General features: G+C 48.1%; 1 protein-coding gene across 1 annotated transcript in view; it reads left to right on the top strand.

The window, feature by feature from the left end:
• Nucleotides 1–22,132, top strand: part of niban2a (niban apoptosis regulator 2a) — a 228,218-nt gene that overhangs the window by 180,080 nt on the left and 26,006 nt on the right. Inside the window, exon 6 of the mRNA XM_038781793.1 lies at nt 3,601–3,791. Coding sequence (XP_038637721.1) covers nt 3,601–3,791 — 191 coding nt within the window. The remainder of the gene's footprint in view (nt 1–3,600; nt 3,792–22,132) is intronic.

The following is a 22,132-nucleotide window of genomic DNA, read 5'->3' as shown; positions in this document are numbered from 1 at the left end:
GCTCTGGCTTCCAGTTAAAACTAAGAACAGAGGAAAGCCCTTCCCTGGGAAAGTGGCCTCCTGTTGCTAAGCAACAACTTGCTTCTCTTTACCCTTCACGCTTTAGCCCCCTCTAAGCACAACCGAATCATAGTTGAAATTGAAACCAACCCCACACATACAAACATCTTTGTCCAGCATGACTCTAACTATAGGTTTTATCCTTCCAGACACGGTAACGTTAAATTAAACCCACTTAAAACAATACCTTTTGTTTACCAATACAAATATTGTATTAAAACTACCTTTGTTATCCTAACGGAAGTTATATAAAATCAAACATCTATCATACAAGTTCCGAGAACTAGCACAACAGCTTGAGTAACTTTGTTGCAAGAAACTTGCCCTAATAGAAATAATTTAAAGTTAAATTTCGCTGGTAGCTTTTACCCCTTCGATTAATATTTGGAAATGATCAGTGGGCAAGCTAATCCTTTTTATGGAACGTTTTTCAAAATGCCTCCGAAATCCAGGCAGTCACAGATTTAATGCGCAGTCCTAAGTGAACATCACTGGCACAGGATTGTTTTCTCCACATGAAGGAAGAAAGAATGCCTTCCATTCATATAACACCTTTCACAGCCTTTGGCAGCCCTTTACGGCCAATAGAGTACTTTTGAAGTATAGCAGCCAAAATTGTATACAGCAAGGGGAAGCGGTGGTTAGTGGTAATGCCATTGGACAAGTAATCCAGAGAGTAGTGCTCTGGGGGCATGGATTAAAATCACACCATGCCAGCTGATGGATTTTAAATTCAGTTAACCAGTGCAATTCGGGGTGTGCAACAAACACTGGTCTTGCCAACGATGCCTACATCGCATGAAATATATTTTTTAAAAGTCTCTCAAATAGCAAGGTGATAGCCGCAATGTTAATCTACGTCTTACTTGAAGGATAAATGACGCAGGGTACTGAGCAGAACTCTGCTGCCCTTAACAGTCATACCACGGGGGTCTTTCCATGCCCATCGAGGAGCCAGTGTGGCTTAGTTTAATGATTCATCTGAAAAACGGTGCCTCTGACCAATCATAGAATCCCTACCCTGCAAGAGGAGACCCTTTGAAAGATCCAATTCGCCGTCCTATTCCTGCAACCCCACCCTAAGGGGCAATTCCGCATGGCCAATCCACCCTAACCAGCACATTTTTGGACTGTGGGAGGAAACTGGAGCACCCGGAGGAAACCCACGCAGACACAAGGAGAATGTGTTTAATTCCACACAGTCACCCGAAGTCGGAATCAAACCTGGGTCTCTGACGCTTTGCAGCAGCAGTGCTAACCACTGTGCTGAACAAGCAACATATGACCGCTTCCTCAGCCTCCATGTTCAGTACTTGGCAAGAATGTCAGCCTAGATTATGTGCTCAAGTCTCTGGAGGGAAGCTTTAATTGCAGAACCTTCTGGCCTCATTGAGAGTTCTATCACAAAGCTGAAACTCTCACTTTGCGGACTTAATTCAGCTCCAGACTTGGAAGTGAGTTGAGGGATCTATATTCAAACGCTATTAGAACAACCCTTCAACTTAGCAAATGAGTAAGTGCACGTGTTAGTACCTATTCTTTCCTCAGTTGTTTTCTCTGCTTACTCAAACTCTGTCATCTGCAGGAATAAGACCAGTGAGTCATTCGATGTTTCTCGATTGGCTATATTTGGCAGCCATACAGCAGGAGTTCAAACACTCAAGATTATTCAAGACCTGTTTAACCTCATTAGCTGATCTCTCTTGGCATTTCTTGTGGTGACTTGCAGGATAAGGTGTTTTGTTACAAATGGATATTTATTAATAACAGTGTGATACAAATGCACATTTAAAACAAGGCTTTCTAATAGGCTACAGTTAAAAGTTACTGAAATTCATGTTTGGTACTCGTGATCGTAAGCATGAGTTTCAATAAAGATTTATCAATTAATCACCTTCAGGCGAAATTCTTCAGAGTTTGACAGTACTGCCCCCCCCCCCCCCCCCCCCCTTTCTTTAATTGGTTTTGGTCACAAAATTCTAAATGATCACTTTCTTTTATGTGTACCAGCTGTGACCCTTTGTGAAAATCTTCTCTCTAAAATTTGCTACAAGTCCAAAAGTGTTTTTGATGTTTGATGTCAACATGTGCTTGATAAATACAGAAAACCTTTGTTATAATTGGATCCACTTTACTTGTCACGGTGCACCCCTTTATCACTCCCTCGCTGTTAAACCACATTTGTTAGCATGCTTCAGAAGGCCTTTTAATTGATTTTTGTTTTTGGCAGGAGAATGAATGTGTATGAGTGTTCCTCCTTGGAGTGGAGGATGTTGTTGAGAAATAAAACATTTGGCTCCATATGCCAACTGGCTACATTTGCCAGCCAATGCCGCATCCAGTGGTTCTATTTGAAGTGAGGTTTCAATCTTCTATTCTAATGCACTTTAACCCAATCCTCGGAAGATCAGCATCTACTGCACCCATCATAACTTATGTTTCCCTCATCAGCTGTTCTAAGATGGTACGTTGTGGCAAATTAATTGATCCGTTGTGCTGTAAAACAATCTAGGTTAAGGTATCTTTGATTTGGGATTCGTACAATGAGCAGAAAGAATAGACTTTCACTGCCATTCCTCTGAAACATGTTATAGCCTTAAAAAAGGCAGTTGTGCTTAACCGCTTCAGTTCTCAAGCAACCTTCCTCTCCTCCCCCAAGCGTGCACACAAGACAAAGGCAAGCATGAAGAAGGCTAGATGATTATTTGGAAAGGCATGGACATTTTCCAAGTAGCAGTTAGATGGCAAACATAACTTAATGTAAACAAGTGTAACATAGTTTTTGGGAGGATGAATCTAGAAATAGTAGTGTACCTAGCTAAATGTGTTAGTGCGAGGGCAGCACGGTGGCGCAGTGGCTGGCATTGCTGCCTCATGGTTCCCAGGTTTGACCCCAGCTCTGAGTCACTATCTGTGTGGAGTTTGCACATTCTCCCCGTTTGCATGGGTTTCGCCCCCACAACCCAAAGATGTGGAGGATAGGTGGATTGGCCACACTAAATTGCCCCTTAATTGGAAAAAATTAATTTACTCTAAATTTATTTTTAAAAATGTGTTAGTGCCAGTAATTATAGCCATATAAATTTTTAAAATTTATGAGGAAGACCATTTGCTTCAGTTGAGTCAAGACTGAGCAGTATTCAATTGAAAATTATCACATTTTGTATAACCGCTGCTCACTATTTGTGAGGATCATTGGAACAGGGAATACTTTGCCAATGGGTGAATGAGGCACAACAGCATTTCATCTTTTAAAGAATAATTTGCGAAATAGTTGAAGCTGAGTAACATATGGAGATGATGTGAAAACCAGTGGGATTAATTTTGAGTGCACTCGTGAAAGACCAGCAACATATGGCAACCTGCTGTAGCATAAAGTTCTGTGTTTCCCCCATTGTCAACTCGATCATCTGTACAGTCGATCTTCATATTATGCATCATTATTCTGCATGATGTCTTCCATTAGTTGTAACAATGGATACTGTTAATTTTGGATAGTTGTTCAATATAATGTTTCATTGATTTTTGTTTCTACTCCAGGATTGCCTGAAGATTGCAAAGTAGAGACTCCAGCCTTCACAGATGCTGTCCGATTGTATCGTCAGTCAAAAGATCAATACGGCACATGGGACATGTTGTGTGGCAATCAAGCACAGGTAAGCTGGTTGTGGGCTACCTCACTGAAAGGCCCTTTCAATGCCCTTGTTTCACATGCATTGTCACCCCAATATGTTAAACAGTGGCCCTCTTTATGCTAGCCAACGTATTTGAGCTTCCTTTATAAGTTTTTAAATTATTGTTGTTATTATTATTATAAGTTGGCACTGTGAACGGAAGGTTCCAGCAGCCCAATCATTAAGTCAGTCATGCCAACATGGAACTGATGTTCCACTCTATCTTCCAAACTTCATCCCCATCGGGGGATTCATTTGAAGTTATGAAGCATTTCACTTAACTTAGCGCAATGTTGAATGTTGACGCGATCATTGATCAAGAACGAATGATGCAAATCAAAAAGGCAATCTCAACTTCCGGAAAGTACAAATTTTAACCTGGAATCTGCTTTGATTGATTGTGATTCAAAACGAATGCTGTGGACCCCTCCATCCTCCCTCATCCATGTGAAGTACAGACGTGTTACTGATACCAGGGGCGGGATTCTCCCAACGGGAGACTAAGTGCCGACGCCGGAGTGAAAACCGGAGTGTTATACTCCGGCGTCGGAGGCTCCTCACCCCCTATTCTCCCACCCCTAGGGGGGCTAGGAGCGGCGCCGCGTCATTTACGCGCACCGGGCATTGGCGTCGCGTAAATGACGTCACCCGCGCATGCGCAGTTTGGCCGGCGCCAACCCACGCTTGCACAGTTGCCGTCCTCCCCGCTGGCGCCCCGCAAGAAATGTCAGCGTGATCTTGCGGGGCGTCGGATGAAAGGAGTGCATCCTTCAGAGAGGCAAGCCCGCCGATCGGTGGGGACCGATCGCGGGCCAGATCCCTTTTGAGCGCCCCCCTGCCGCTCGATTTCCCCCCCCCCCCCCCCCCACCACAGGCTGCCCCCGCAGCGTTTCCACGCTGTTCACGCCGGCAGCGACCAGGTGTGGTCGGTGCCGGCGTGAACCCGTTGTATTGAGCAGGCCGCTCGGCCCATCTGAGCCGGAGAATCGCCGCTCACCCGCTACAAACAGCGAGCGGCGATTCTCCGAGCGGCCACCCGTAAATCTTGCCGCGCCGGTTTGTGGGGGGTGGGAGAATCACTTGCGAGTGCCGGGGCGGTGTGGCAGGACTCGCCCGGTGCCCCCGCGATTCTCCCACCCGGCGTGGGGGGGTAGAATTGGGCCCCAGATCTATGATCAACACAGTTTCATTAATGGCATCCCATACCTACATAGTGACCATGGGTGGGATTCTCCTGCGGGAATTCCCACCCGAGGTCAATGGACCTTTAAGTTGTACACGTCCCGCAGTGGGCGGGGAGGAAGAATCCAGCGCTGAAAGTTTCAATTCCAAACGCCCAACGTGCTTGTTTGTTGGTCTGAAAAAAGCAGCTGAGATGGACATATTGTGTCACCAGAGTCGGTCGAGATAGATGACTGAAGTAAGTCGTTTATGGTGACCTGAATAATGGCAAGTGATCTCTATGTGTTCACCTGACATGCCACGAAGATCTATTTTTTTTCTTTAACAAACAATTTTATTGAGGTATTTTAGGCATATAGAAAAAGTGACATTGTACAGTACAAAAAAAAATGTCAAGAGACAAATTACAAATTAAACATAATGCAAACCACGGCTCTGTTCACGCACGGACCTGCCTCAATATCCCCCTACTCTACTCTACCCTTGCTGCGAATGCCAATAGCCCCTGAGTTTAGGGCACGACCAGAACATGTGCACATGGTTAGCCGGCGCATCTAGCACACTTGTCCACCAGCCCGAAGAATCAGCTCATACGGGCCACCGTCATGTGGGCCCGGTACACGACCTTAAACTGGATCAGGCTGAGCCTGGCGCATGTTGCGGTCGTGTTTACTCTGCTCAGGGCTTCTGCCCAAATGCCGGCCTCCTGCTCTCTCTCCCCCCCCCCCCCCCCCCCCCCTCCCCCCCGAGTTCCTCCTCCCACTTGAGCTTCAGTCCTCGGTCTGCGTATCCTCAGCTCTCATTAGCTCCTTGTAGATGTCTGAAACTCTACCCTTTCCCACTTCTCCCCTAGAAACTACCCTGTCCTGCCTTCCCTTCGGTGGGAGACATGGGAAGGCCGGCACCAGGCTGCATACAAAATCCCTCAGCTGCAAGTGTCTAAAGTCGTTCCCTCTCGCCAGCCCAAACTTCTCCTTTAGCGTCCACATGCTCGGAAAGCTCCCTTCCAGAAACAGATCCCCCATCCTCACAATCCCCGCCCCCCTCCACAGTCGATACCCCCAGTCCATGTTCCCCGGGGCAAATCGGTGGTTGCCGCAGATTGGGGTCCATACCGATGCTCTTACCTCCCCTACATGCCTCCTCCACTGGCCCCAGATCCGAAGAGCTGCCACCACTATCGGGCTGGTGGAGTACCGTGCCGGTGGAAGCGGCAGAGGCGCTGTGACCAGGGCTGCTAAGCGAGCGCCCCTGCACAAAGCAGCCTTCATCCGCTCCCAAACCAACCCCGTACCCACCATCCATTTCCTTATCATCTCTATGTTGGCTGCCCAGTAATAGTTGCTGAAGTTCAGCAACGCCAGCCTCCTTTTCCTCTGCTCCTTTCAAGCATCACCCTCTTCACCCATGGGGACTTCCCTGCCCATACAAATCCCAGAATAGTTTTATTCAGCCTCTTGAAGAAGGACCGCGGGATAAAGATGGGGAGACACTGAAAAACAAACAAGAACCGCGGGAGAATCGTCATCTTAACAGTCTGCACCCTCCCCGCCAATGACAGTGGGAGCACATCCCACCTCCAGACCTCCTCCCTCACTCGTTCCACCTTTCGGGACAGGTTGAGCTTGTGCAACTTGCCCCAGTCACGTGCCACCTGAATCCCCAAATATCGGAAGCTCTCCCCCACTAGCCTGAACGGTAACCCCTTCCGCTTACTCTCCTGCCCCCTCGCCTGGGTTACAAACAACTCTATCATATCCATGTTCAGTTTGTATCCGGAGAGTCGGCCAAATTCCCTCAGGGTTGCCATAATAACGTCCATCCCCACCATTGGGTCCGATACATATAACAGCAGATCATCGCCGTATAACGAGTCTCTATGTTCCACTCCCCCCTCCCGGACCAGCCCTTTCCAGCCCCTAGAAGCTCTCGGTGCAATTGCCAGCGGTTCTATGGCCAGCACAAACAGCAGTGGGGAGAGAGGGCAGCCCTGTCTTGTCCCACAGTGCAGTCTAAAGTAGTCCGATGTCGTCCTGTTCGTCCTTACACTCACATCCGGGACCTGATACAATAGCCTAACCCAGTCGATGAACCCCGGCCCGAATCCGAACCGTCCTAGTACCTCCCACAGATAATCCCACTTGACCCGGTCAAAAGCCTTTTCAGCAACCATGGCTACCACTATCTCTACCTCCCTACTCTCCGGAGGCATCGTAATCACATTGAGCAGCCTTCTTCTGTTGGCCACCAGCTGTCTCCACTTTACAAATCCGGTTTGGTCCTCCACAATTGCATCCGGTACAGTCCTCAATTCTAGTTGCCAAAATCTTGGCCAGTAACTTGGAGTCTACGTTGATCAAGGAGATCTGCCTGTATGACCCACAGGCCTCCGGGTCCTTATCCCGTTTCAGAATGAGCGAGATGGTGGCCTGCGACATTGTCGGGGGTAAACTCCTCTGTCTCTTGCCTCGTTAAAGACCCTGACTAGCACTGGCCCCACTATCCCGGCAAATATTTTGTAAAATTCCACCGGATACCCGTCCGGCCCTGTGCTTTATCCAACTGCATGACCTTCAGGCCCCCCAATACCTCTTCGATCCTGACCAGGGCCCCCAGTCTGTCCACCAACCCCCTCCCCACTCTTGGGAAGGTCAGTCCGTCCAAAAATCGCCTCATCCCCTCCCCTCCCCCGGTCCCCCGGGTGGTTCCGAACTATACAGCTTCCGATAAAAGTCCCTAAAGACCTTATTCAGCCCTGCTGGATCACCCACTAGATTACCTGCCGCATCCACTACCCGCCCTATTTCCCTAGCCGCTTCCCTCTTCCTCAGTTGCTGCTCAAGCATTCAACTGGCCTTCTCCCCATGCTCATGTCGTGCCTTTTACCTTTCTAAGCTGCTCTACAGCCTTGCCTGTAATCAGCACCCCAAACTCGGCCTGCAGCCTCTGTCATTTCCTGAGAAACTCTGGCCTCGGGGATTCCACGTAACTCTTGTCCGTCAGTAGAATTTCCTTAATCAGTCGGTCCATCTCTGCCCTATCTGTCCTGTCCCTGTACGCCCGGATTGAAATCAGCTCCCCTCTCACCACTGCCTTCAGTGCCTCCCAGAGCACCGCTGCCGACTTTTCTCCAGTATTGTTCACCTGCAGGTAATTCTGCATGCATTTCCTCAGCCTCTCACACACCGCCTCGTCCGCGGGTAGTCCCATTTCCAGCCTACGTGGTGGGCGCCAAAAGCTGTCCTTACAAAACTGCAGGTCTACCCAGTGCGGAGCATGGTCCGATATGGCAATTGACGAATATTCTGCCCCCACCATTCCGGCCAGCAGGCCCCTACTCACCACAAAGTAGTCAGTTCGGGAATACACCTTGTGGACGTGGGAGTAATACGAGAACTCCCTCGCCGTCGGTCAGCTAAATCTCCACTGATCTGCTCCCCTCATTTGCTCCGTGAGCCTTCAGTTCCTTTGCCATCGCTGGCAACCTGCCCGTTCTTGAGCATGACCGATCCAGACTCGGTTCCAGGACTGTAATAAAGTCCCCGCCCATGATCAACTTCCACGAGTCCAGGGCAGGGATGTTCCCTAGCATCCTCCTAATAAAATCCACATTGTCCCAATTAGGGGCATACACGCTGACCAGGATTACTCTCAACCCTTTGAGTTTACCCCTCGCCATAACGAACCTATCACCCCCATCCGCGACTGTGCCCTCCGCCTCAAATTGTACCCTTTTATTAATCAAGATCGCAACCCCGAATGAAAGACCTGACTGACCCAGCCCTTCCTTAACCTAACCTGGTCTGCCACTTTCAGGTGCGTCTCCTGCAACAAGGCTATGTCCACCTTGAGAACCCGCAGATGCGCAAACACACGCGCCCTCTTCACTGGCCCGTTTAACCCTCCAACGTTCCAGGCGATCAGCCTGGTTGGGGGGCACTTCGCCCCCCCCCTCCTCCATTGCCAATCAGCCATCCCTTTTCCTTGGCCAGCCCCCCAGCCATGTGTCGCGCTTCCTCTGGCCCGCCTTCTGGCCGGCTCCACCCATGACCTCCTCACTGTTATCATGCCCAGTTCCCCTCCCTGTCAGCAGAACAACTCTTTCTCCCCCCCCCCCCCCCCCCCCCCCCCAGCAACACCATCCTATCACATAACCCCTGCTCTAATCTAACTATATGGACCCCCCCCCCCCCCACCTCGGCTTCCGTTGACCAGCTGCTCTCAGCTAACCTGGGGCTACCATCCTCGGCACCAACCCATCTCCCATCCATTGTTCCCAGTCACACCTCTTCCCCCCCCCCCCCCCACCCAACCCCTCCACACCAATTCCGCAGATCAGCCCTACTTAAGCAAACACTCCATTTAAGTCATAAACAATCCCCACAATAGCACAGTTCAAGTTAAACAAGAAAAAAAAGATAAGAAATAACAGGCACTCTTCAGTCCTAGCCATACAGACACAGAAAAAGATTACACAAAGTCCCCCTGAAGCATCCATTTTAACCCAACCCTTTTAACTGGCCAAACTCCAGCTAAGCAAAGAGCCCAAACAGGAAAACCACGCAAAAACAAGAAAAAAAAAGATACATCCCAAAACGGGAGAGATACCACATATACTTAAAAGCTCTAACATGCGTCCAAATGTCCTCAGCTCAGAGCCAGTCCTTGCTTCTTAACGAAGTCCATCACCTCTTCGGGTTCCTCGAAATGGTGGTGCTGACCCTTATACGTAACCCACAGTCGCACCGGAAAAAGCAGCCCGAATTTCACCTTGTTTTTATATAGTATCTCCTTCACTTGCCTGAAGACTCCCCTCCTCCTGGCCACCTCCGCACTCAAATCCTGGTACACACGCAGGGTGGTATTGTCCCAAATACAGCTTTGTGTGCTCTTTGCCCATTGCAGCACCCGTTCCTTGCCCAGGTACCTGTGAAAGCGTACCACCATCGCTCGTGGGGGACCCCCTTGTCGCAGCTGCCTCACCTGCACTCTATGTGCCCTGTCCACCACCTCGTTCCCCAGTAACTTCTGAAACATACCCTCCACATATGTGGCAGTGTCTAGCCCCTCTGCCCTCTCCGGGAGGCCCACGATTCCCACGTTCTGCCAGCGAGATCTGTTGTCCAGGTCCTCTAGCCTTTCCAGAAGCACTTTTTGCTGGTCCCGAATTTCCACTTCCGCCACCGTTTGAAAGTCAGCCTGCTCCTCACTGACTTCTCCAACTGCTGGAGCTTCTCAGCCTGATCATCCAGCCTTTTTCCCACCCAATCAATCGACTTCTGAAGCGGCTCCAAGTTGTCACGCTTCAAAGCCAAAAAGCCCTCCTGCATAGTCTGCAGCAGCTGCTCCATTGTGGGCTGGGCTGTCGGCTCCTTGCTCTGAACACCAGCCATGCTGGTCCCTCTCACAGCTTCCACTGTGCCCTTACTCGACCACTTCTTCTGCTGTTTACGGTCCCTCCGGCTTCCTAGGTCCATACAATTCTGTATGGGTCCTGTGCCTGAGTACTATTGCTTTCCAGTTCCGTGCTCAAAAGCTCAAAAAAGTCAGGGGAAAAGGTCCAAAAGTCCAACCGAAACGGGAGCCACCAAATGTGCAACCTATTCCCTCATAGCTGCCACCGGAAGTCGTCACGAAGATCTATTAAAACATAACCTCCCCTCCATTGTTATCAATTTATGAGTGCAAGACCTTAGTAACTGAATGAAGTGGTGAGCCAGTCTTTAGTGGAGGATAAAAGTTCCTGATTGCATTTAAGAGGCAGAAGAACAGCAGACACGATGCCCCAGACAGTGGCCTCTAACCCAACAAGCAAAAGGTGAGTTCCTGTGCGATAATTGTAGAAGGCATCTACTTACGGTGACTTTTGGAGTCATGTGGGGAAATATCTTTTGACAACTGAGGATGAATGTGTTTCTGGTCATTTTGAAATACAAAATTAAGCATACATTCATGTCACACCTCCAAGTGATACATCTAATGTGCACAGTTGCTTCCCCTGACCTGTCACATGTTGAATTTACAAAAGGAGTTCAGACTTGCGTTCATGGTGAACAGACTCGTACTGTGGAACATTATGTTGGTTACTGCCATTATACTTGAGCCAGCACAATGTCACTGTGGCACTGAATCATCTCCTTGGCGAGTTACAGTAGAGACATCCAGCTAGTTGAGAGGGCTTTTTAGTTGCTCTATAAGATACTTTTTGTCCACTTTGATTGCCCACAAGCAAAAAATTATGAAATTCTAGCTCGTCAATAATGGTATGTGTGCATTGACAGAGTGGACAAACTGGTCATACTGGTCATATCAGCTGACTTGAAATTGGTATCGTGCATATTTAGTTAGTTAATATATGGTTTCTCATATGGGGGTAGTCCTGGGGCAGACTCTTCACCTTTAAGTGAGGAAAGTGGAGAGAAAATCTGATTCATTTGAAGACTCGTTTTGTTTCAAAAAGTATTATTTTTGTGTGTGAGAATATTCTCAATGCGGTTGTTTTTTTTCCCTCCTGTGTGCATTGGCAGTCACTGCACCTACATTGGCAGCAGCATTTCAAAACAAATCAAATTTAGAACCAACTCGTATTCTGAATATATCTGATCAGTTTTTACTTTAACCATTAGACTGCTAGTGAGCTCCCAGAGATGTTAGAAGTCTTCAACGATACTATGTATCACAGGAACAACATAGCTAACCAATTTGAGTGCCAAGAGGAGCTTAATCGGTCGCAAAGCGAAGTTGCCATTCTTTCTGCTTTAACAATGTACCCGACCCTAGCCTCACTTTAACATGCCCTAATTCATATGTGTCTAATTTCCATTACCAAGTTCAACAAGCCAGTGACCCGTCCAAGTGAGATCACCAATTAATTTCAGTTTTGTGGGGTCTGCCTAACTGGGAACTTATTTCACTGTTGACTTTACACCCCGCGATCGGAGACTGCCCTCTGGTCAAATTTAAACTCAGGTCCCACTGATGGAAGAACAAGAACAAAGAAAAGTACAGCACGGGAACAGGCCCTTCGACCCGCCAAGCCAGTGCCGGGCAGTTATTCATTCCCAACAGGGTGGTTCTTTTATTCAACAGGGAAAACCATTTTCAAAAAAAGATTTTAAACTCTTCCCATCTTTTCATTTCCTTATTTTGAGTTAAAGGTTTTTTTAAAAAAACCCTTTTGGCTGAAAGCACATTCCAAAGGTCCCTTTGTGGGGGAGAATAAAACTAAAATCAAAAGCTGAAAATCCAAGATTTATCAAGCTTGAGGTAATCGGGTGAGATGGATTTCTTAGTGGGAGGAGCTCCCAGTGAACAAATATTGTTGCTGCTGACTCGCAAGCACCTGCTTTATGGTGTGCTCGATGTTTAATTGTAGCTTTAGTCGATACTAAAGAGAGAACTTCATTATTTATTAATTTTTCCAATTAAGCGGCAATTTAGCGTGTCCAATCCACCTACTCAGCACACCTTTAGATTGTGGGGGTGAGACCCACGCAGACACTGGGACAATGTGCAAACTCCACACGGACAGTGACCCAGGACCAGGATTGAACCCGGGTCCTCTGTGCAGTGAGGCAGCAGTGCTAACCCACTGCGCCACCGTCCTCAAGAGCACATATTTAAGCTCTGATTGCTGCAGGTCTGTTTAAGCAATGCCCTCAACACCGGGTTATTTAGTGATCATACATAAATCAATTCTATATCGTGAAAGGTGAGAATATCATGCCTGAGTGTACACAAGGTAAATGTACTGGACACAATTAACTAATTCTGGGCTTTTTAACACTCGTACAATAATTAGCATTATTGCTCCTAACAATGCTGCAATTTTTATGCTAAAACCCTTTCTTCTGCCGAGAGAATGGGGCACACTAGCCTGGATGTCTCTGCACCGTTGTTAATGGTGTTTTAGTTTAGCAATTATAAGAATCGAAGTCCAAGAGTTAAAATAGTCCACATGAGGAATGCAATCCTTGACTGGTAGGAGTGACTTAGCAGCAAAGCAGCAATTATATTTTGATAAAATAAGTTCATAATTTAGTGGACGTGGCATGCTTGAAATTCTTTGACTATAGTGCTTGACTGGCCATTAAATCTGTCTAAAGTGCCAGTAAACATTCAAAAGTATCTCCCTCTGAAAGAATTTGGCCTCTTGTAAGACCAAACTGCAAGTTAGGAGCGCTTAGAAAATGTGTTGACCATATCATTTCTAAATCTACTATTACATTATTTTCCTATGAATTAATTATTTGAGTCCCAAAACATCAGTGAAACTATGCTTTACAAGTAAAAACATATCACTGCCGGTAGGCGTTTTATTTCTAACCATGTGGTACTTTGAATCAGTAGGTTTTAGCACAGCGAGAATTTCATTATGCAACAGTTTAATTACTTAATTCAAGCCGGTTAAAAAAGTGAGTTACAGAAAGGTTTGCTTAATTCTGGGGGATGGTGTGTAGCAGGATCACTGTTTTTCGTGATATATATTAATAACCTTGAACTGGGTGTACAGGGCACCAGTTTAAAATTTGAAAACAATGCAAGACTTGGAAATATATCGCTGCTTATTCACTGTCGCTGGGGCAACATCCTGGAACTCCCTCCCTAATAGCACTGCCTGAGCGTTTGACGGAGACGGGCTACAGTGCAGTTTTCAATAGGGAACTGGATAATCGTCTGAATAGAAAGACCTTGCAGGGCTACAGGGCAAAGATGGAGGAGTAGGACCAGTTGCGTTACTGTTGCGGAGAACAAACACAAAGACAATGTGCTGAATGGCTTCCTGTGCAGTAACTAGTCTCTGATTCCACTGTAGATGCATTTAAGGAAGTTGCTAGACACATGAGGAAGAAAGAATCTGAAGGATAGTGTGATCGAAAAGGGTGGAAGGAGCCTTGTGTAGAACATAAACACCAACAGAGATAGGATGGACCAAATGGCCTGTTTCTGTGCTGTAAATGCCATGTAAAGTTGCCAGAAGGGAATACAAACATTACACTACGTTTCAGAGCCAAGGAATTAATGTTCGATAGGCAAACAGAACAGGCTGTTTGGGGATATCGTTGCTGCTTTAGATCCTGGGAAGCTTGAGCTTCAAAGACCCTGAAATGCCTGTTTGAGAGATCTGTGCCGGGACCTGTACAGTCTGGGATTTTTCTTTTAAGTCAATGAGGGTTACTACTGTTACTGCTGCTGCACATTGACTCAGAGACATACAACAGCAGCAGTATGAGGCCCTCGACCCTTGGACTGGCCTTTCCTCTGCTTCCTGTTCATCACCCGAGGCTCCAGATTCATAGCCACGCCACAAGCTCCAGACATTCCAGTCAACTCATAGTGTTCGACCTAAACTCAAAACTCCAGGAACCCGTGGCCAACCTTGTGCTTTTGCCCCACATAATACCACAGGTAGAAATCACTCGACATGGTCCCCATGCCGGGCACTTCTGCGCCCTAAGTCATGCAGCACTATCTGGCTGCAAGAGGTTTTTCTTCCAGTTCTGATTGTTGCCATCGACGAGCCAAATCCCCCTGAATGTGTTGCTCCCAGAAACAAGTAGCTTCAATCAGCACCAGTCCTACAGATTGAAAATCCAGGCAGACAATTAATGGTGTGGCATCACTGAAGTCGGTGGAAAGAATAATCAAATGGGGCATATAATAGATGACCAATCAACAAAGGAGTGTTTCCCATCCAGCGGTGAATATTGAAGTTTTTAAATGGGAGATTCCAGAGTCACTCTTCAGCAGCACTGCACCCCTTGTGCAAGACATTTAGAAAACCAACTTGGGTTTCACACACTGCCTTCTAAACAGTGCTAAGAACCTTCACATTCCTACTCATTGGTCTCGAGGAATAGGTTTGAAAAGAAGATGCAGTAATGATGGCTTTCCCATTCAAACCTGTGCCATAGATAGTGGGCCGTAAAGCAGAACATTTGAGTCGATGCTGCTTCTCCTGAAAATGGCAGGCCATTGCTTTGGCTACAACATCTGTATAAAACAGATGATCTTTGCCAATTCATTATAGATGGGGGGGGGGGGGGGGAGGAGGAGGAGAAGGGAAGAAAATAAATTTAGGGTTTTGCTTTCTGTTATTGCTAGTCTCCCATAATGTGCTAATTGTGTCAAAAGATCAGATTCCTCTTGATCATGATTGAAATTGAAAATTTGTCTATTTTTTGGGTCCAATTCGCCCAACATTGGAGAAACCTGAGGAGAAGATTGCAGAATTTCGAGCACGAATTATGTCCAGCACAAGTGGAATTTTTATGATGTACATGTGTGACCTCTGGAAAGGAGATGGAATTTTGACTTGTTAATCCCGTTCTGTTACTCCCAAGGCTCCTTACCCCAAATTGATATTACATTGAACCCCTACAGTGCAGAAGGAGGCCATTCAGCCCATCAGGTATACACCGGCCCTCCAACAAAACACCCCCCCCCCCCCCCCCCCCCCCGGAGGAAACACACAGATCCTGGAGAATGTGCAAACTCACAGTTACCCAAAGTCTGAATTAAACCCAGGACCCTGGCGCTGAGACAGCAGTGCTAACTGCAGTTCCTTATTATGCACATTCTTCCTAAGTACTGAAAGCCAACAAGAGGGCGATAGTGAAAATAAGTTGAAAATTCCTAAAACCTTACCAGTCAGGAAGGAGCGGTGAATGCTGAGAGCTTAATTTTGAGAAACAATAAATATTGTGCCAAAACAAGCAATGTGAGAGAATGGAATTTGATCATCCATGTTAAAATTGGAACAAAAACATTTTTTTATTCAGCCTTGTTTCTGAGAAGTGGAATATTTAAATTTTCTGTGCAGTGGTAGCAAGTATAGTGTGCCCGCTTCGTTTGTCACAAGTCTCTGCACAGAGCATGATTGACAACAGGTACAGGAGGCAGATGGCTTCCACTTTGCTATGAAACCTTAGCTTACTGAGGCACGCAAGAGATGTACTGTCAGTGGTGCTGGGTGTGTTTGTGCCAGCTTTTCTCCCACTCCATGTTCTAGACTGCTGCGCCATCTTTACAAAGTATCAATTGGATGACAGGTGTTTTCTCACTGGGAGAGTCCTTCAGGCTGTATTCCTTGCACCTTGACCTTTGATTAACGTATGGTTTAAGGGCACATTTTCAATCTGTTGTTTCTGGATGTGTTATAACATTATTTGTGCTGGGCGCTGAGCATTGATACTTGTCTTTGACCAAGTTGCAAGGGGATTTTTAATTCAAGTTGTGTGGGAAAAGCCAAAGACCGTTTTTGATTTTGTCCTTCAGTGTTCGGATCCAGTGTGCACTGCTCATTTTGTGTCCAGATAATGATAGGTAATTGTGGCCATTATGTCAGTAAGAATGTAACATTAGTTTGTAAAATGCGGTAAGGCGGTAAACTGCTTTCCCCATTGAGGGGGAGAGCTGACTGCTGGTGGTTTAAGCTGAGGATCACCACACCTCAGGCGAGGGACAGGGTTGAGAAGGGGGGGCCTTCATGAATAACCTCAGACGGTACAGGAATTGAACCCATGCTCCTGGCATTGTTCTGCATCACAAACCAGCTGTCTAGCCCATTGAGCTAAACCAGCCCACCTGCAGTATCTTCAGGTGCAACGCAAAAATAACTCTTTGGCCACCTACTTGGCGGGAGGTTAGAGAACAAACACTACAGTAATTAATATAGTTACATGCCACATCTCCAGATTGTTGAATCTGTGGTCACTTGTGTAGTGGAAATGGGACAAAACAGAAGCTTCTCTCCCACATCCATTAGGGTTATAAGGTTCTTGCATGTGGTTCCAAGACTACAGGTGCCCATCACTTGTTATCGTGACAGGAAAAAAGTATTTAGACGCTAATTGACTTTCTCTTACCAAATTAGAGCTAGTAAAAAGTATCCACTAAAATCTGTATTTAAGTTCAACTAGCTCTTTGAACCTAAGAAATGTGTATTTTTACACTACCTTCACTGAACCACAAGATGACGTGTCTGTGTTCTGGAGTAGCAGTAGCTCCTGCTGCTTCTATAACTTAGCTGGACAATTTGGAGTGCTGTGTGCATCTGCAGTCATACAAGAATATGCTATCGGTCCCTCAATTTCAACATAATGAATCGGCTTTGTCCAATAAAAAACATTAGCCTGGCGTGTATTTCTGCATAAAGGAAAAAAATTGCATTCTCTAAATGAGATCATGGATTAAACAGAAGCATTAATGCATCGATGGAAGGGAACGTCTGGATGATGAGATTCCGCAATTTTTCCTGGCTTCAGACAAAGTCTGCTACTGTCTGTTCTGGATTTAATTTGTGAAGTTTGAACAGCCTTTAAAATGGCAGACAGCATTTGGCCGCTGATGACTTCTTTCTCTCGGAGTAGTGAAGCCAGGTGACTGTTGACACAACACACTGCAGGGCTTGTGGCTTCAGCAGATGTTCGATGGCTACAGTCAGAGGTCAAGAGAAGTGATGCTTTTTGTGTGTGTTCCATGGCCTGAAGCGCTTTAACCTCCCAGCTGAAGTAATTTTGTAATTCCAAGCAATTAGCTTGTTCAATTTATGGGACGCACTTGGTCCTGCTTCACACAGTGGCAGAGTATTAAAAGTTTTTTCTCCTCTATTTTTCCCCCTCCCAGAAATACATTGTCACATAGCATGTTAGGTTAATGGGATGCTGAGAAATATTCACCTCGGAAATGGTGCAAAGTGAGAAAAAAATGTCACCTTTTTATTGAATCCATGGGTTTCTAAATACGTTCAAGTATACTTGAGTATCCATTCAATAAAATCACTATTGTTTTCACTGTAATGTTTTTTCTCAAAAGTATACACAACATGATTCTGAGTATTCTGAGGATGATATAGTCTTCCGGTTGTTTCAGTTTGCTGAATTTTGATATAACGCCAGCTACTATCTTTCTGTTACATACAAATTAAATAAAGCTTGTATGTCTTCCATATCGTTCCCTCCTGCCTTTCCTGAAGCTTGTACTTGAGGTGTCCCTGTCATGCTTTCTCAGAAAAACCAAGCCAAAGCTGAATGTTTGGAGAGAAGTTTAGGGAAATAATGTCATCAATTTCCTTTCTCTCCTCCCCCCCCCCCCCCCCCCCCCCCCCCCCCCAGCGTCTTCCTGACCTCCTGATAACTTGGCCCCATTCCAGACCTCTCTGCTGTTCTTGAGAAATTTCCAACAGCGATAGTAATTCATCTGTAATTAACTTCCGTCTGTTTCTATTTATACCCCTTGCGTTAAGCATAGCGAGCGATGCCTTGAAGGAGAGAGGGGCCAGCTTACCAGATAAGTGTTGGAACTGTGCTTCAGCTTGTACTCATGAGCAATGTCAGTGGCGAGGAGCTTTCAGAACTCTTCCCCATCCCATCCAAACCATAATTTTATCGAAGCTTCCCTGCCTTCTCTTTTGAATAGGTCCTGGTACTGAGCAATATAGGGCAGGAGCTTCTTACGAACTAGATGAGTAGTACGGCCACTAATAATTAACCTCAGTACCAAGTTTTGGGGGAGCAGGATTATCCATGTTTCTTCACCTAGTAGAGAGTGCATGTGAGCACACAGTTAGGCTCAGCTTTTAGTGAAATAGTTTGCAGGTTCTAACATGAAATGGGGTTACATATGAAAAAATTACTGTTCGGGAAGTGTACCAGAAGGTCGCAAGAGATTCACTTCGGCAACATTGCATAAGCCACTGCCTCCGAGGGGGAACAATTTGAAAAACAAAATGTTTCACTTAAAAACTGGCAATTTGCAACATATGTCTGGACAATCCCCCTTATTTGGAATTGATCAAAAGGAAAAACATCTCATTGTCATCTTCTTTGAACATTTCAATATGTTGAACATGAGCCAGAACTTTCCCATCTAACCAGCCCCATGTTCATACAAGACAAGACCAGGTTTAGTCCAAGGCGCTGAGATCCTTTGGTGATCTGAGGCTGGCTGAATCCCCACTGCCTGTGGAATGTAACTCAGCTCCTGAATCCCCAAGGTGAAAAAATGAAAATTGCTTATTGTCACAAGTAGGCTTCAAATGAAGTTCCTGTGAAAATCCCCTAGTCGCCATATTCCGGCGCCTGTTCGGGGAGGCTGGTACGGGAATTGAACCGTGCTGCTGGCCTGCCTTGGTCTGCTTTAAAAGCCAGCTCTTGAGCCCTGTGCTAAACCAGCCCCTACAGTTAGGTTGATCTTAGATTAGGATAAATGGTCGGCACAACATCGTGGGCCAAAGGGCTTGTACTGTGCTGTACTGTTCTATGTTCTATGTACTGCAGTGGTTCAAAGTAGACAGCTCACCTGTCGCGCGCTGGAGATGGGCAATAAGCGATGGCCTAACAAGTGAAGACCACATTATGTGAATTAATTAAAAAGAAGAATTTACCAAGTCAGATGCTAGTCAAAACTCAAATCTACTTAATCTAAATTGTAATGAAATAGTTTCCAAAAGGTAGTAGCAAACTGCCCTTTTTTCGTGAAGTGTTTGGCGAGAAGATTGTTTTGCAGCCCTTAGGTCACTGAGTTGAAATATTTTGATCAGCAAAGGTCTTATGACTTAAAAGGATTGCAGTCTTTTAAAAAAACTGTTTGTTATAGAACTATTCACTCGTGGATGTTGATGTGGAAAATTGGTATTTTTGACTGGAGGCTTGTATAAATTTCCTAATGAAATGAAATGAAAATCGCTTATTGTCACGAGTAGTCTTCAAATGAAGTTACTGTGAAAAGCCCCTAGTCGCCACATTCCGGCGCCTGTTCGGGGAGGCTGTTACGGGAATCGAACCGTGCTGCTGGCCTGCTTGGTCTGCTTTCAAAGCCAGCGATTTAGCCCAGTGAGCTAAACAGCCACCAAGGTTAGTGTTATGGGCAAAGTATTGCTGATGTACAAATGACGATGGATTAAGAAATGCAAAGGTGGTTTTCAAAAAAAATTTGGAGCAAGGAAAGTCAGTATGGTATGCTGAAAATGTCACAACTTAAAAAAAAATGAACGTACCCAATTCATTTTATCCATTTAAGGGGCAATTTAGCATGGCCAATCCACCTACCCTGCACATCTTGGGTATGACATGACAACACGGGGAGAATTTGGAAACTCCACACGGACAGTGACCCACAGTCGGGATCGAACCTGGGACCCTTGCGTCGTGAGGCAGCAGTGTTAACTAACCACTGCACCACAGTGCTGCCCTAAATATGTCATATTTATCAAAGTTTGTTTTTGCAGCTCTAGACCTCTCTCTCTGCCGCGCACGCTCTCTCTCTCTGCCGCGCGCGCTCTCTCTCTGCCGCGCGCTCTCTCTCTCTGCCGCGCGCTCTCTCTCTGCCGCGCGCGCTCTCTCTCTGCCGCGCGCGCTCTCTCTCGCGCGCGCTCTCTCTCTGCCGCGCGCTCTCTCTCTGCCGCGCGTGCTCTCTCTGCCGCGCGCGCTCTCTCTCTGCCGCGTGCGCTCTCTCTCTGCCGCGCGCGCTCTCTCTCTGCCGCGCGCGCTCTCTCTCTCTGCCGCGCGCTCTCTCTCTCTCTGCCGCGCGCGCTCTCTCTCTCTGCCGCGCGCGCTCTCTCTCTCTGCCGCGCGCGCGCTCTCTCTCTTCCGCGCGCGCGCTCTCTCTCTCTGCGCGCGCGCTCTCTCTCTCTCTCTGCCGCGCGCGCTCTCTCTCTCTCTGCCGCGCGCGCGCTCTCTCTCTCTGCCCGCGCGCGCTCTCTCTCTCTGCCGCGCGCGCGCTCTCTCTCTCGCCCCGCGCGCGCTCTCTCTCTCTCTCTGCCGCGCGCGGCGCTCTCTCTCTCTGCCGCGCCGCGCTCTCTCTCTCTGCCGCGCGCGCGCTCTCTCTCTCTGCCGCGCGCTCTCTCTCTCTCTGCCGCGCGCGCGCTCTCTCTCTCTCTCTGCGCGCGCGCGCCCTCTCTCTGCCGCGCGCGCGCTCTCTCTCTCTGCCGCGCGCGCGCTCTCTCTCTCTGCCGCGCGCGCGCTCTCTCTCTCTGCCGCGCGCGCTCTCTCTCTCTGCCGCGCGCGCGCTCTCTCTCTCTGCCGCGCGCGCGCTCTCCTCTCTCTGCCGCGCGCGCGCTCTCTCTCTCTGCCGCGCGCGCTCTCTCTCTCTGCCGCGCGCGCGCTCTCTCTCTCTGCCGCGCGCGCGCTCTCTCTCTCTCGCGCGCGCGCGCTCTCTCTCTCTCGCGCGCGCGCGCTCTCTCTCTCTCTGCCGCGCGCGCTCTCTCTCTCTGCCGCCGCGCGCTCTCTCTCTCTGCCGCGCGCGCGCTCTCTCTCTCTCTCTCGCGCGCGCGCTCTCTCTCTCTGCCCGCGCGCGCGCTCTCTCTCTGCCGCGCGCGCGCTCTCTCTCTCTGCCGCGCGCGCGCTCTCTCTCTCTGCCGCGCGCGCGCTCTCTCTCTCTCTCCCGCCGCGCGCTCTCTCTCTGCCGCGCGCTCTCTCTCTCTCTGCCGCGCGCGCGCTCTCTCTCTCTGCCGCGCGCTCTCTCTCTGCCGCGCGCGCTCTCTCTCTCTCTGCCGCGCGCTCTCTCTCTGCCGCGCGCGCTCTCTCTCTCTGCCGCGCGCGCGCTCTCTCTCTCTGCCGCGCGCGCTCTCTCTCTCTGCCGCGCGCGCTCTCTCTCTCTGCCGCGCGCGCGCTCTCTCTCTCTGCCGCGCGCGCGCTCTCTCTCTCTGCCGCGCGCCGCTCTCTCTCTGCCGCGCGCGCGCTCTCTCTCTCTGCCGCGCGCGCGCTCTCTCTCTCTGCCGCGCGCGCGCTCTCTCTCTCTCCGCCGCGCTCTCCTCTCTCTCTGCCGTCGCGCCTCGTCTCTCCTCCTGCCGCTGCGCGCGCTCTCTCTCTCTGCCGCGCGCGCGCTCTCTCTCTCTGCGCGCAGAGCGCCTCTCTCAGCCAAGCTAGGTTGGGCAGCTGTTATGATAGAGAGAGTAGAGTACATGATGGCGGCAAATTTGACAATGTGGGGCACTTAGTTGGTTATGTACTTTTTGATTTGGTCTCATTCACCCTGGACACCTTGGGTATGTTTCGCTACTGATGTTCTGTAATGGTCTAAAGTTTGATTCATGTTGAGCAAAGGATCGAAAAGGCTTCATCAAAATACACTAGTGCTGGAGGGCAGATGGTGTGGTGGGAAACAAAATGAATCAAATTTCCCTTGTGGAAATGTTGGTTAGCCAGCTATACCTGGTGATGTAAAACTGGTGCCTTGCAAAACCCTTTTAAGTACTGATTAAGTCATGCAAATCT

Source organism: Scyliorhinus canicula, chromosome 21 (assembly GCF_902713615.1).
Source record: "Scyliorhinus canicula chromosome 21, sScyCan1.1, whole genome shotgun sequence".
NCBI classification, from domain to species: Eukaryota; Metazoa; Chordata; class Chondrichthyes; order Carcharhiniformes; family Scyliorhinidae; genus Scyliorhinus; species Scyliorhinus canicula.
The sequence above is the reverse complement of the archived record's forward strand: the minus strand, read 5'-3'. Positions and strand labels throughout refer to the sequence as shown.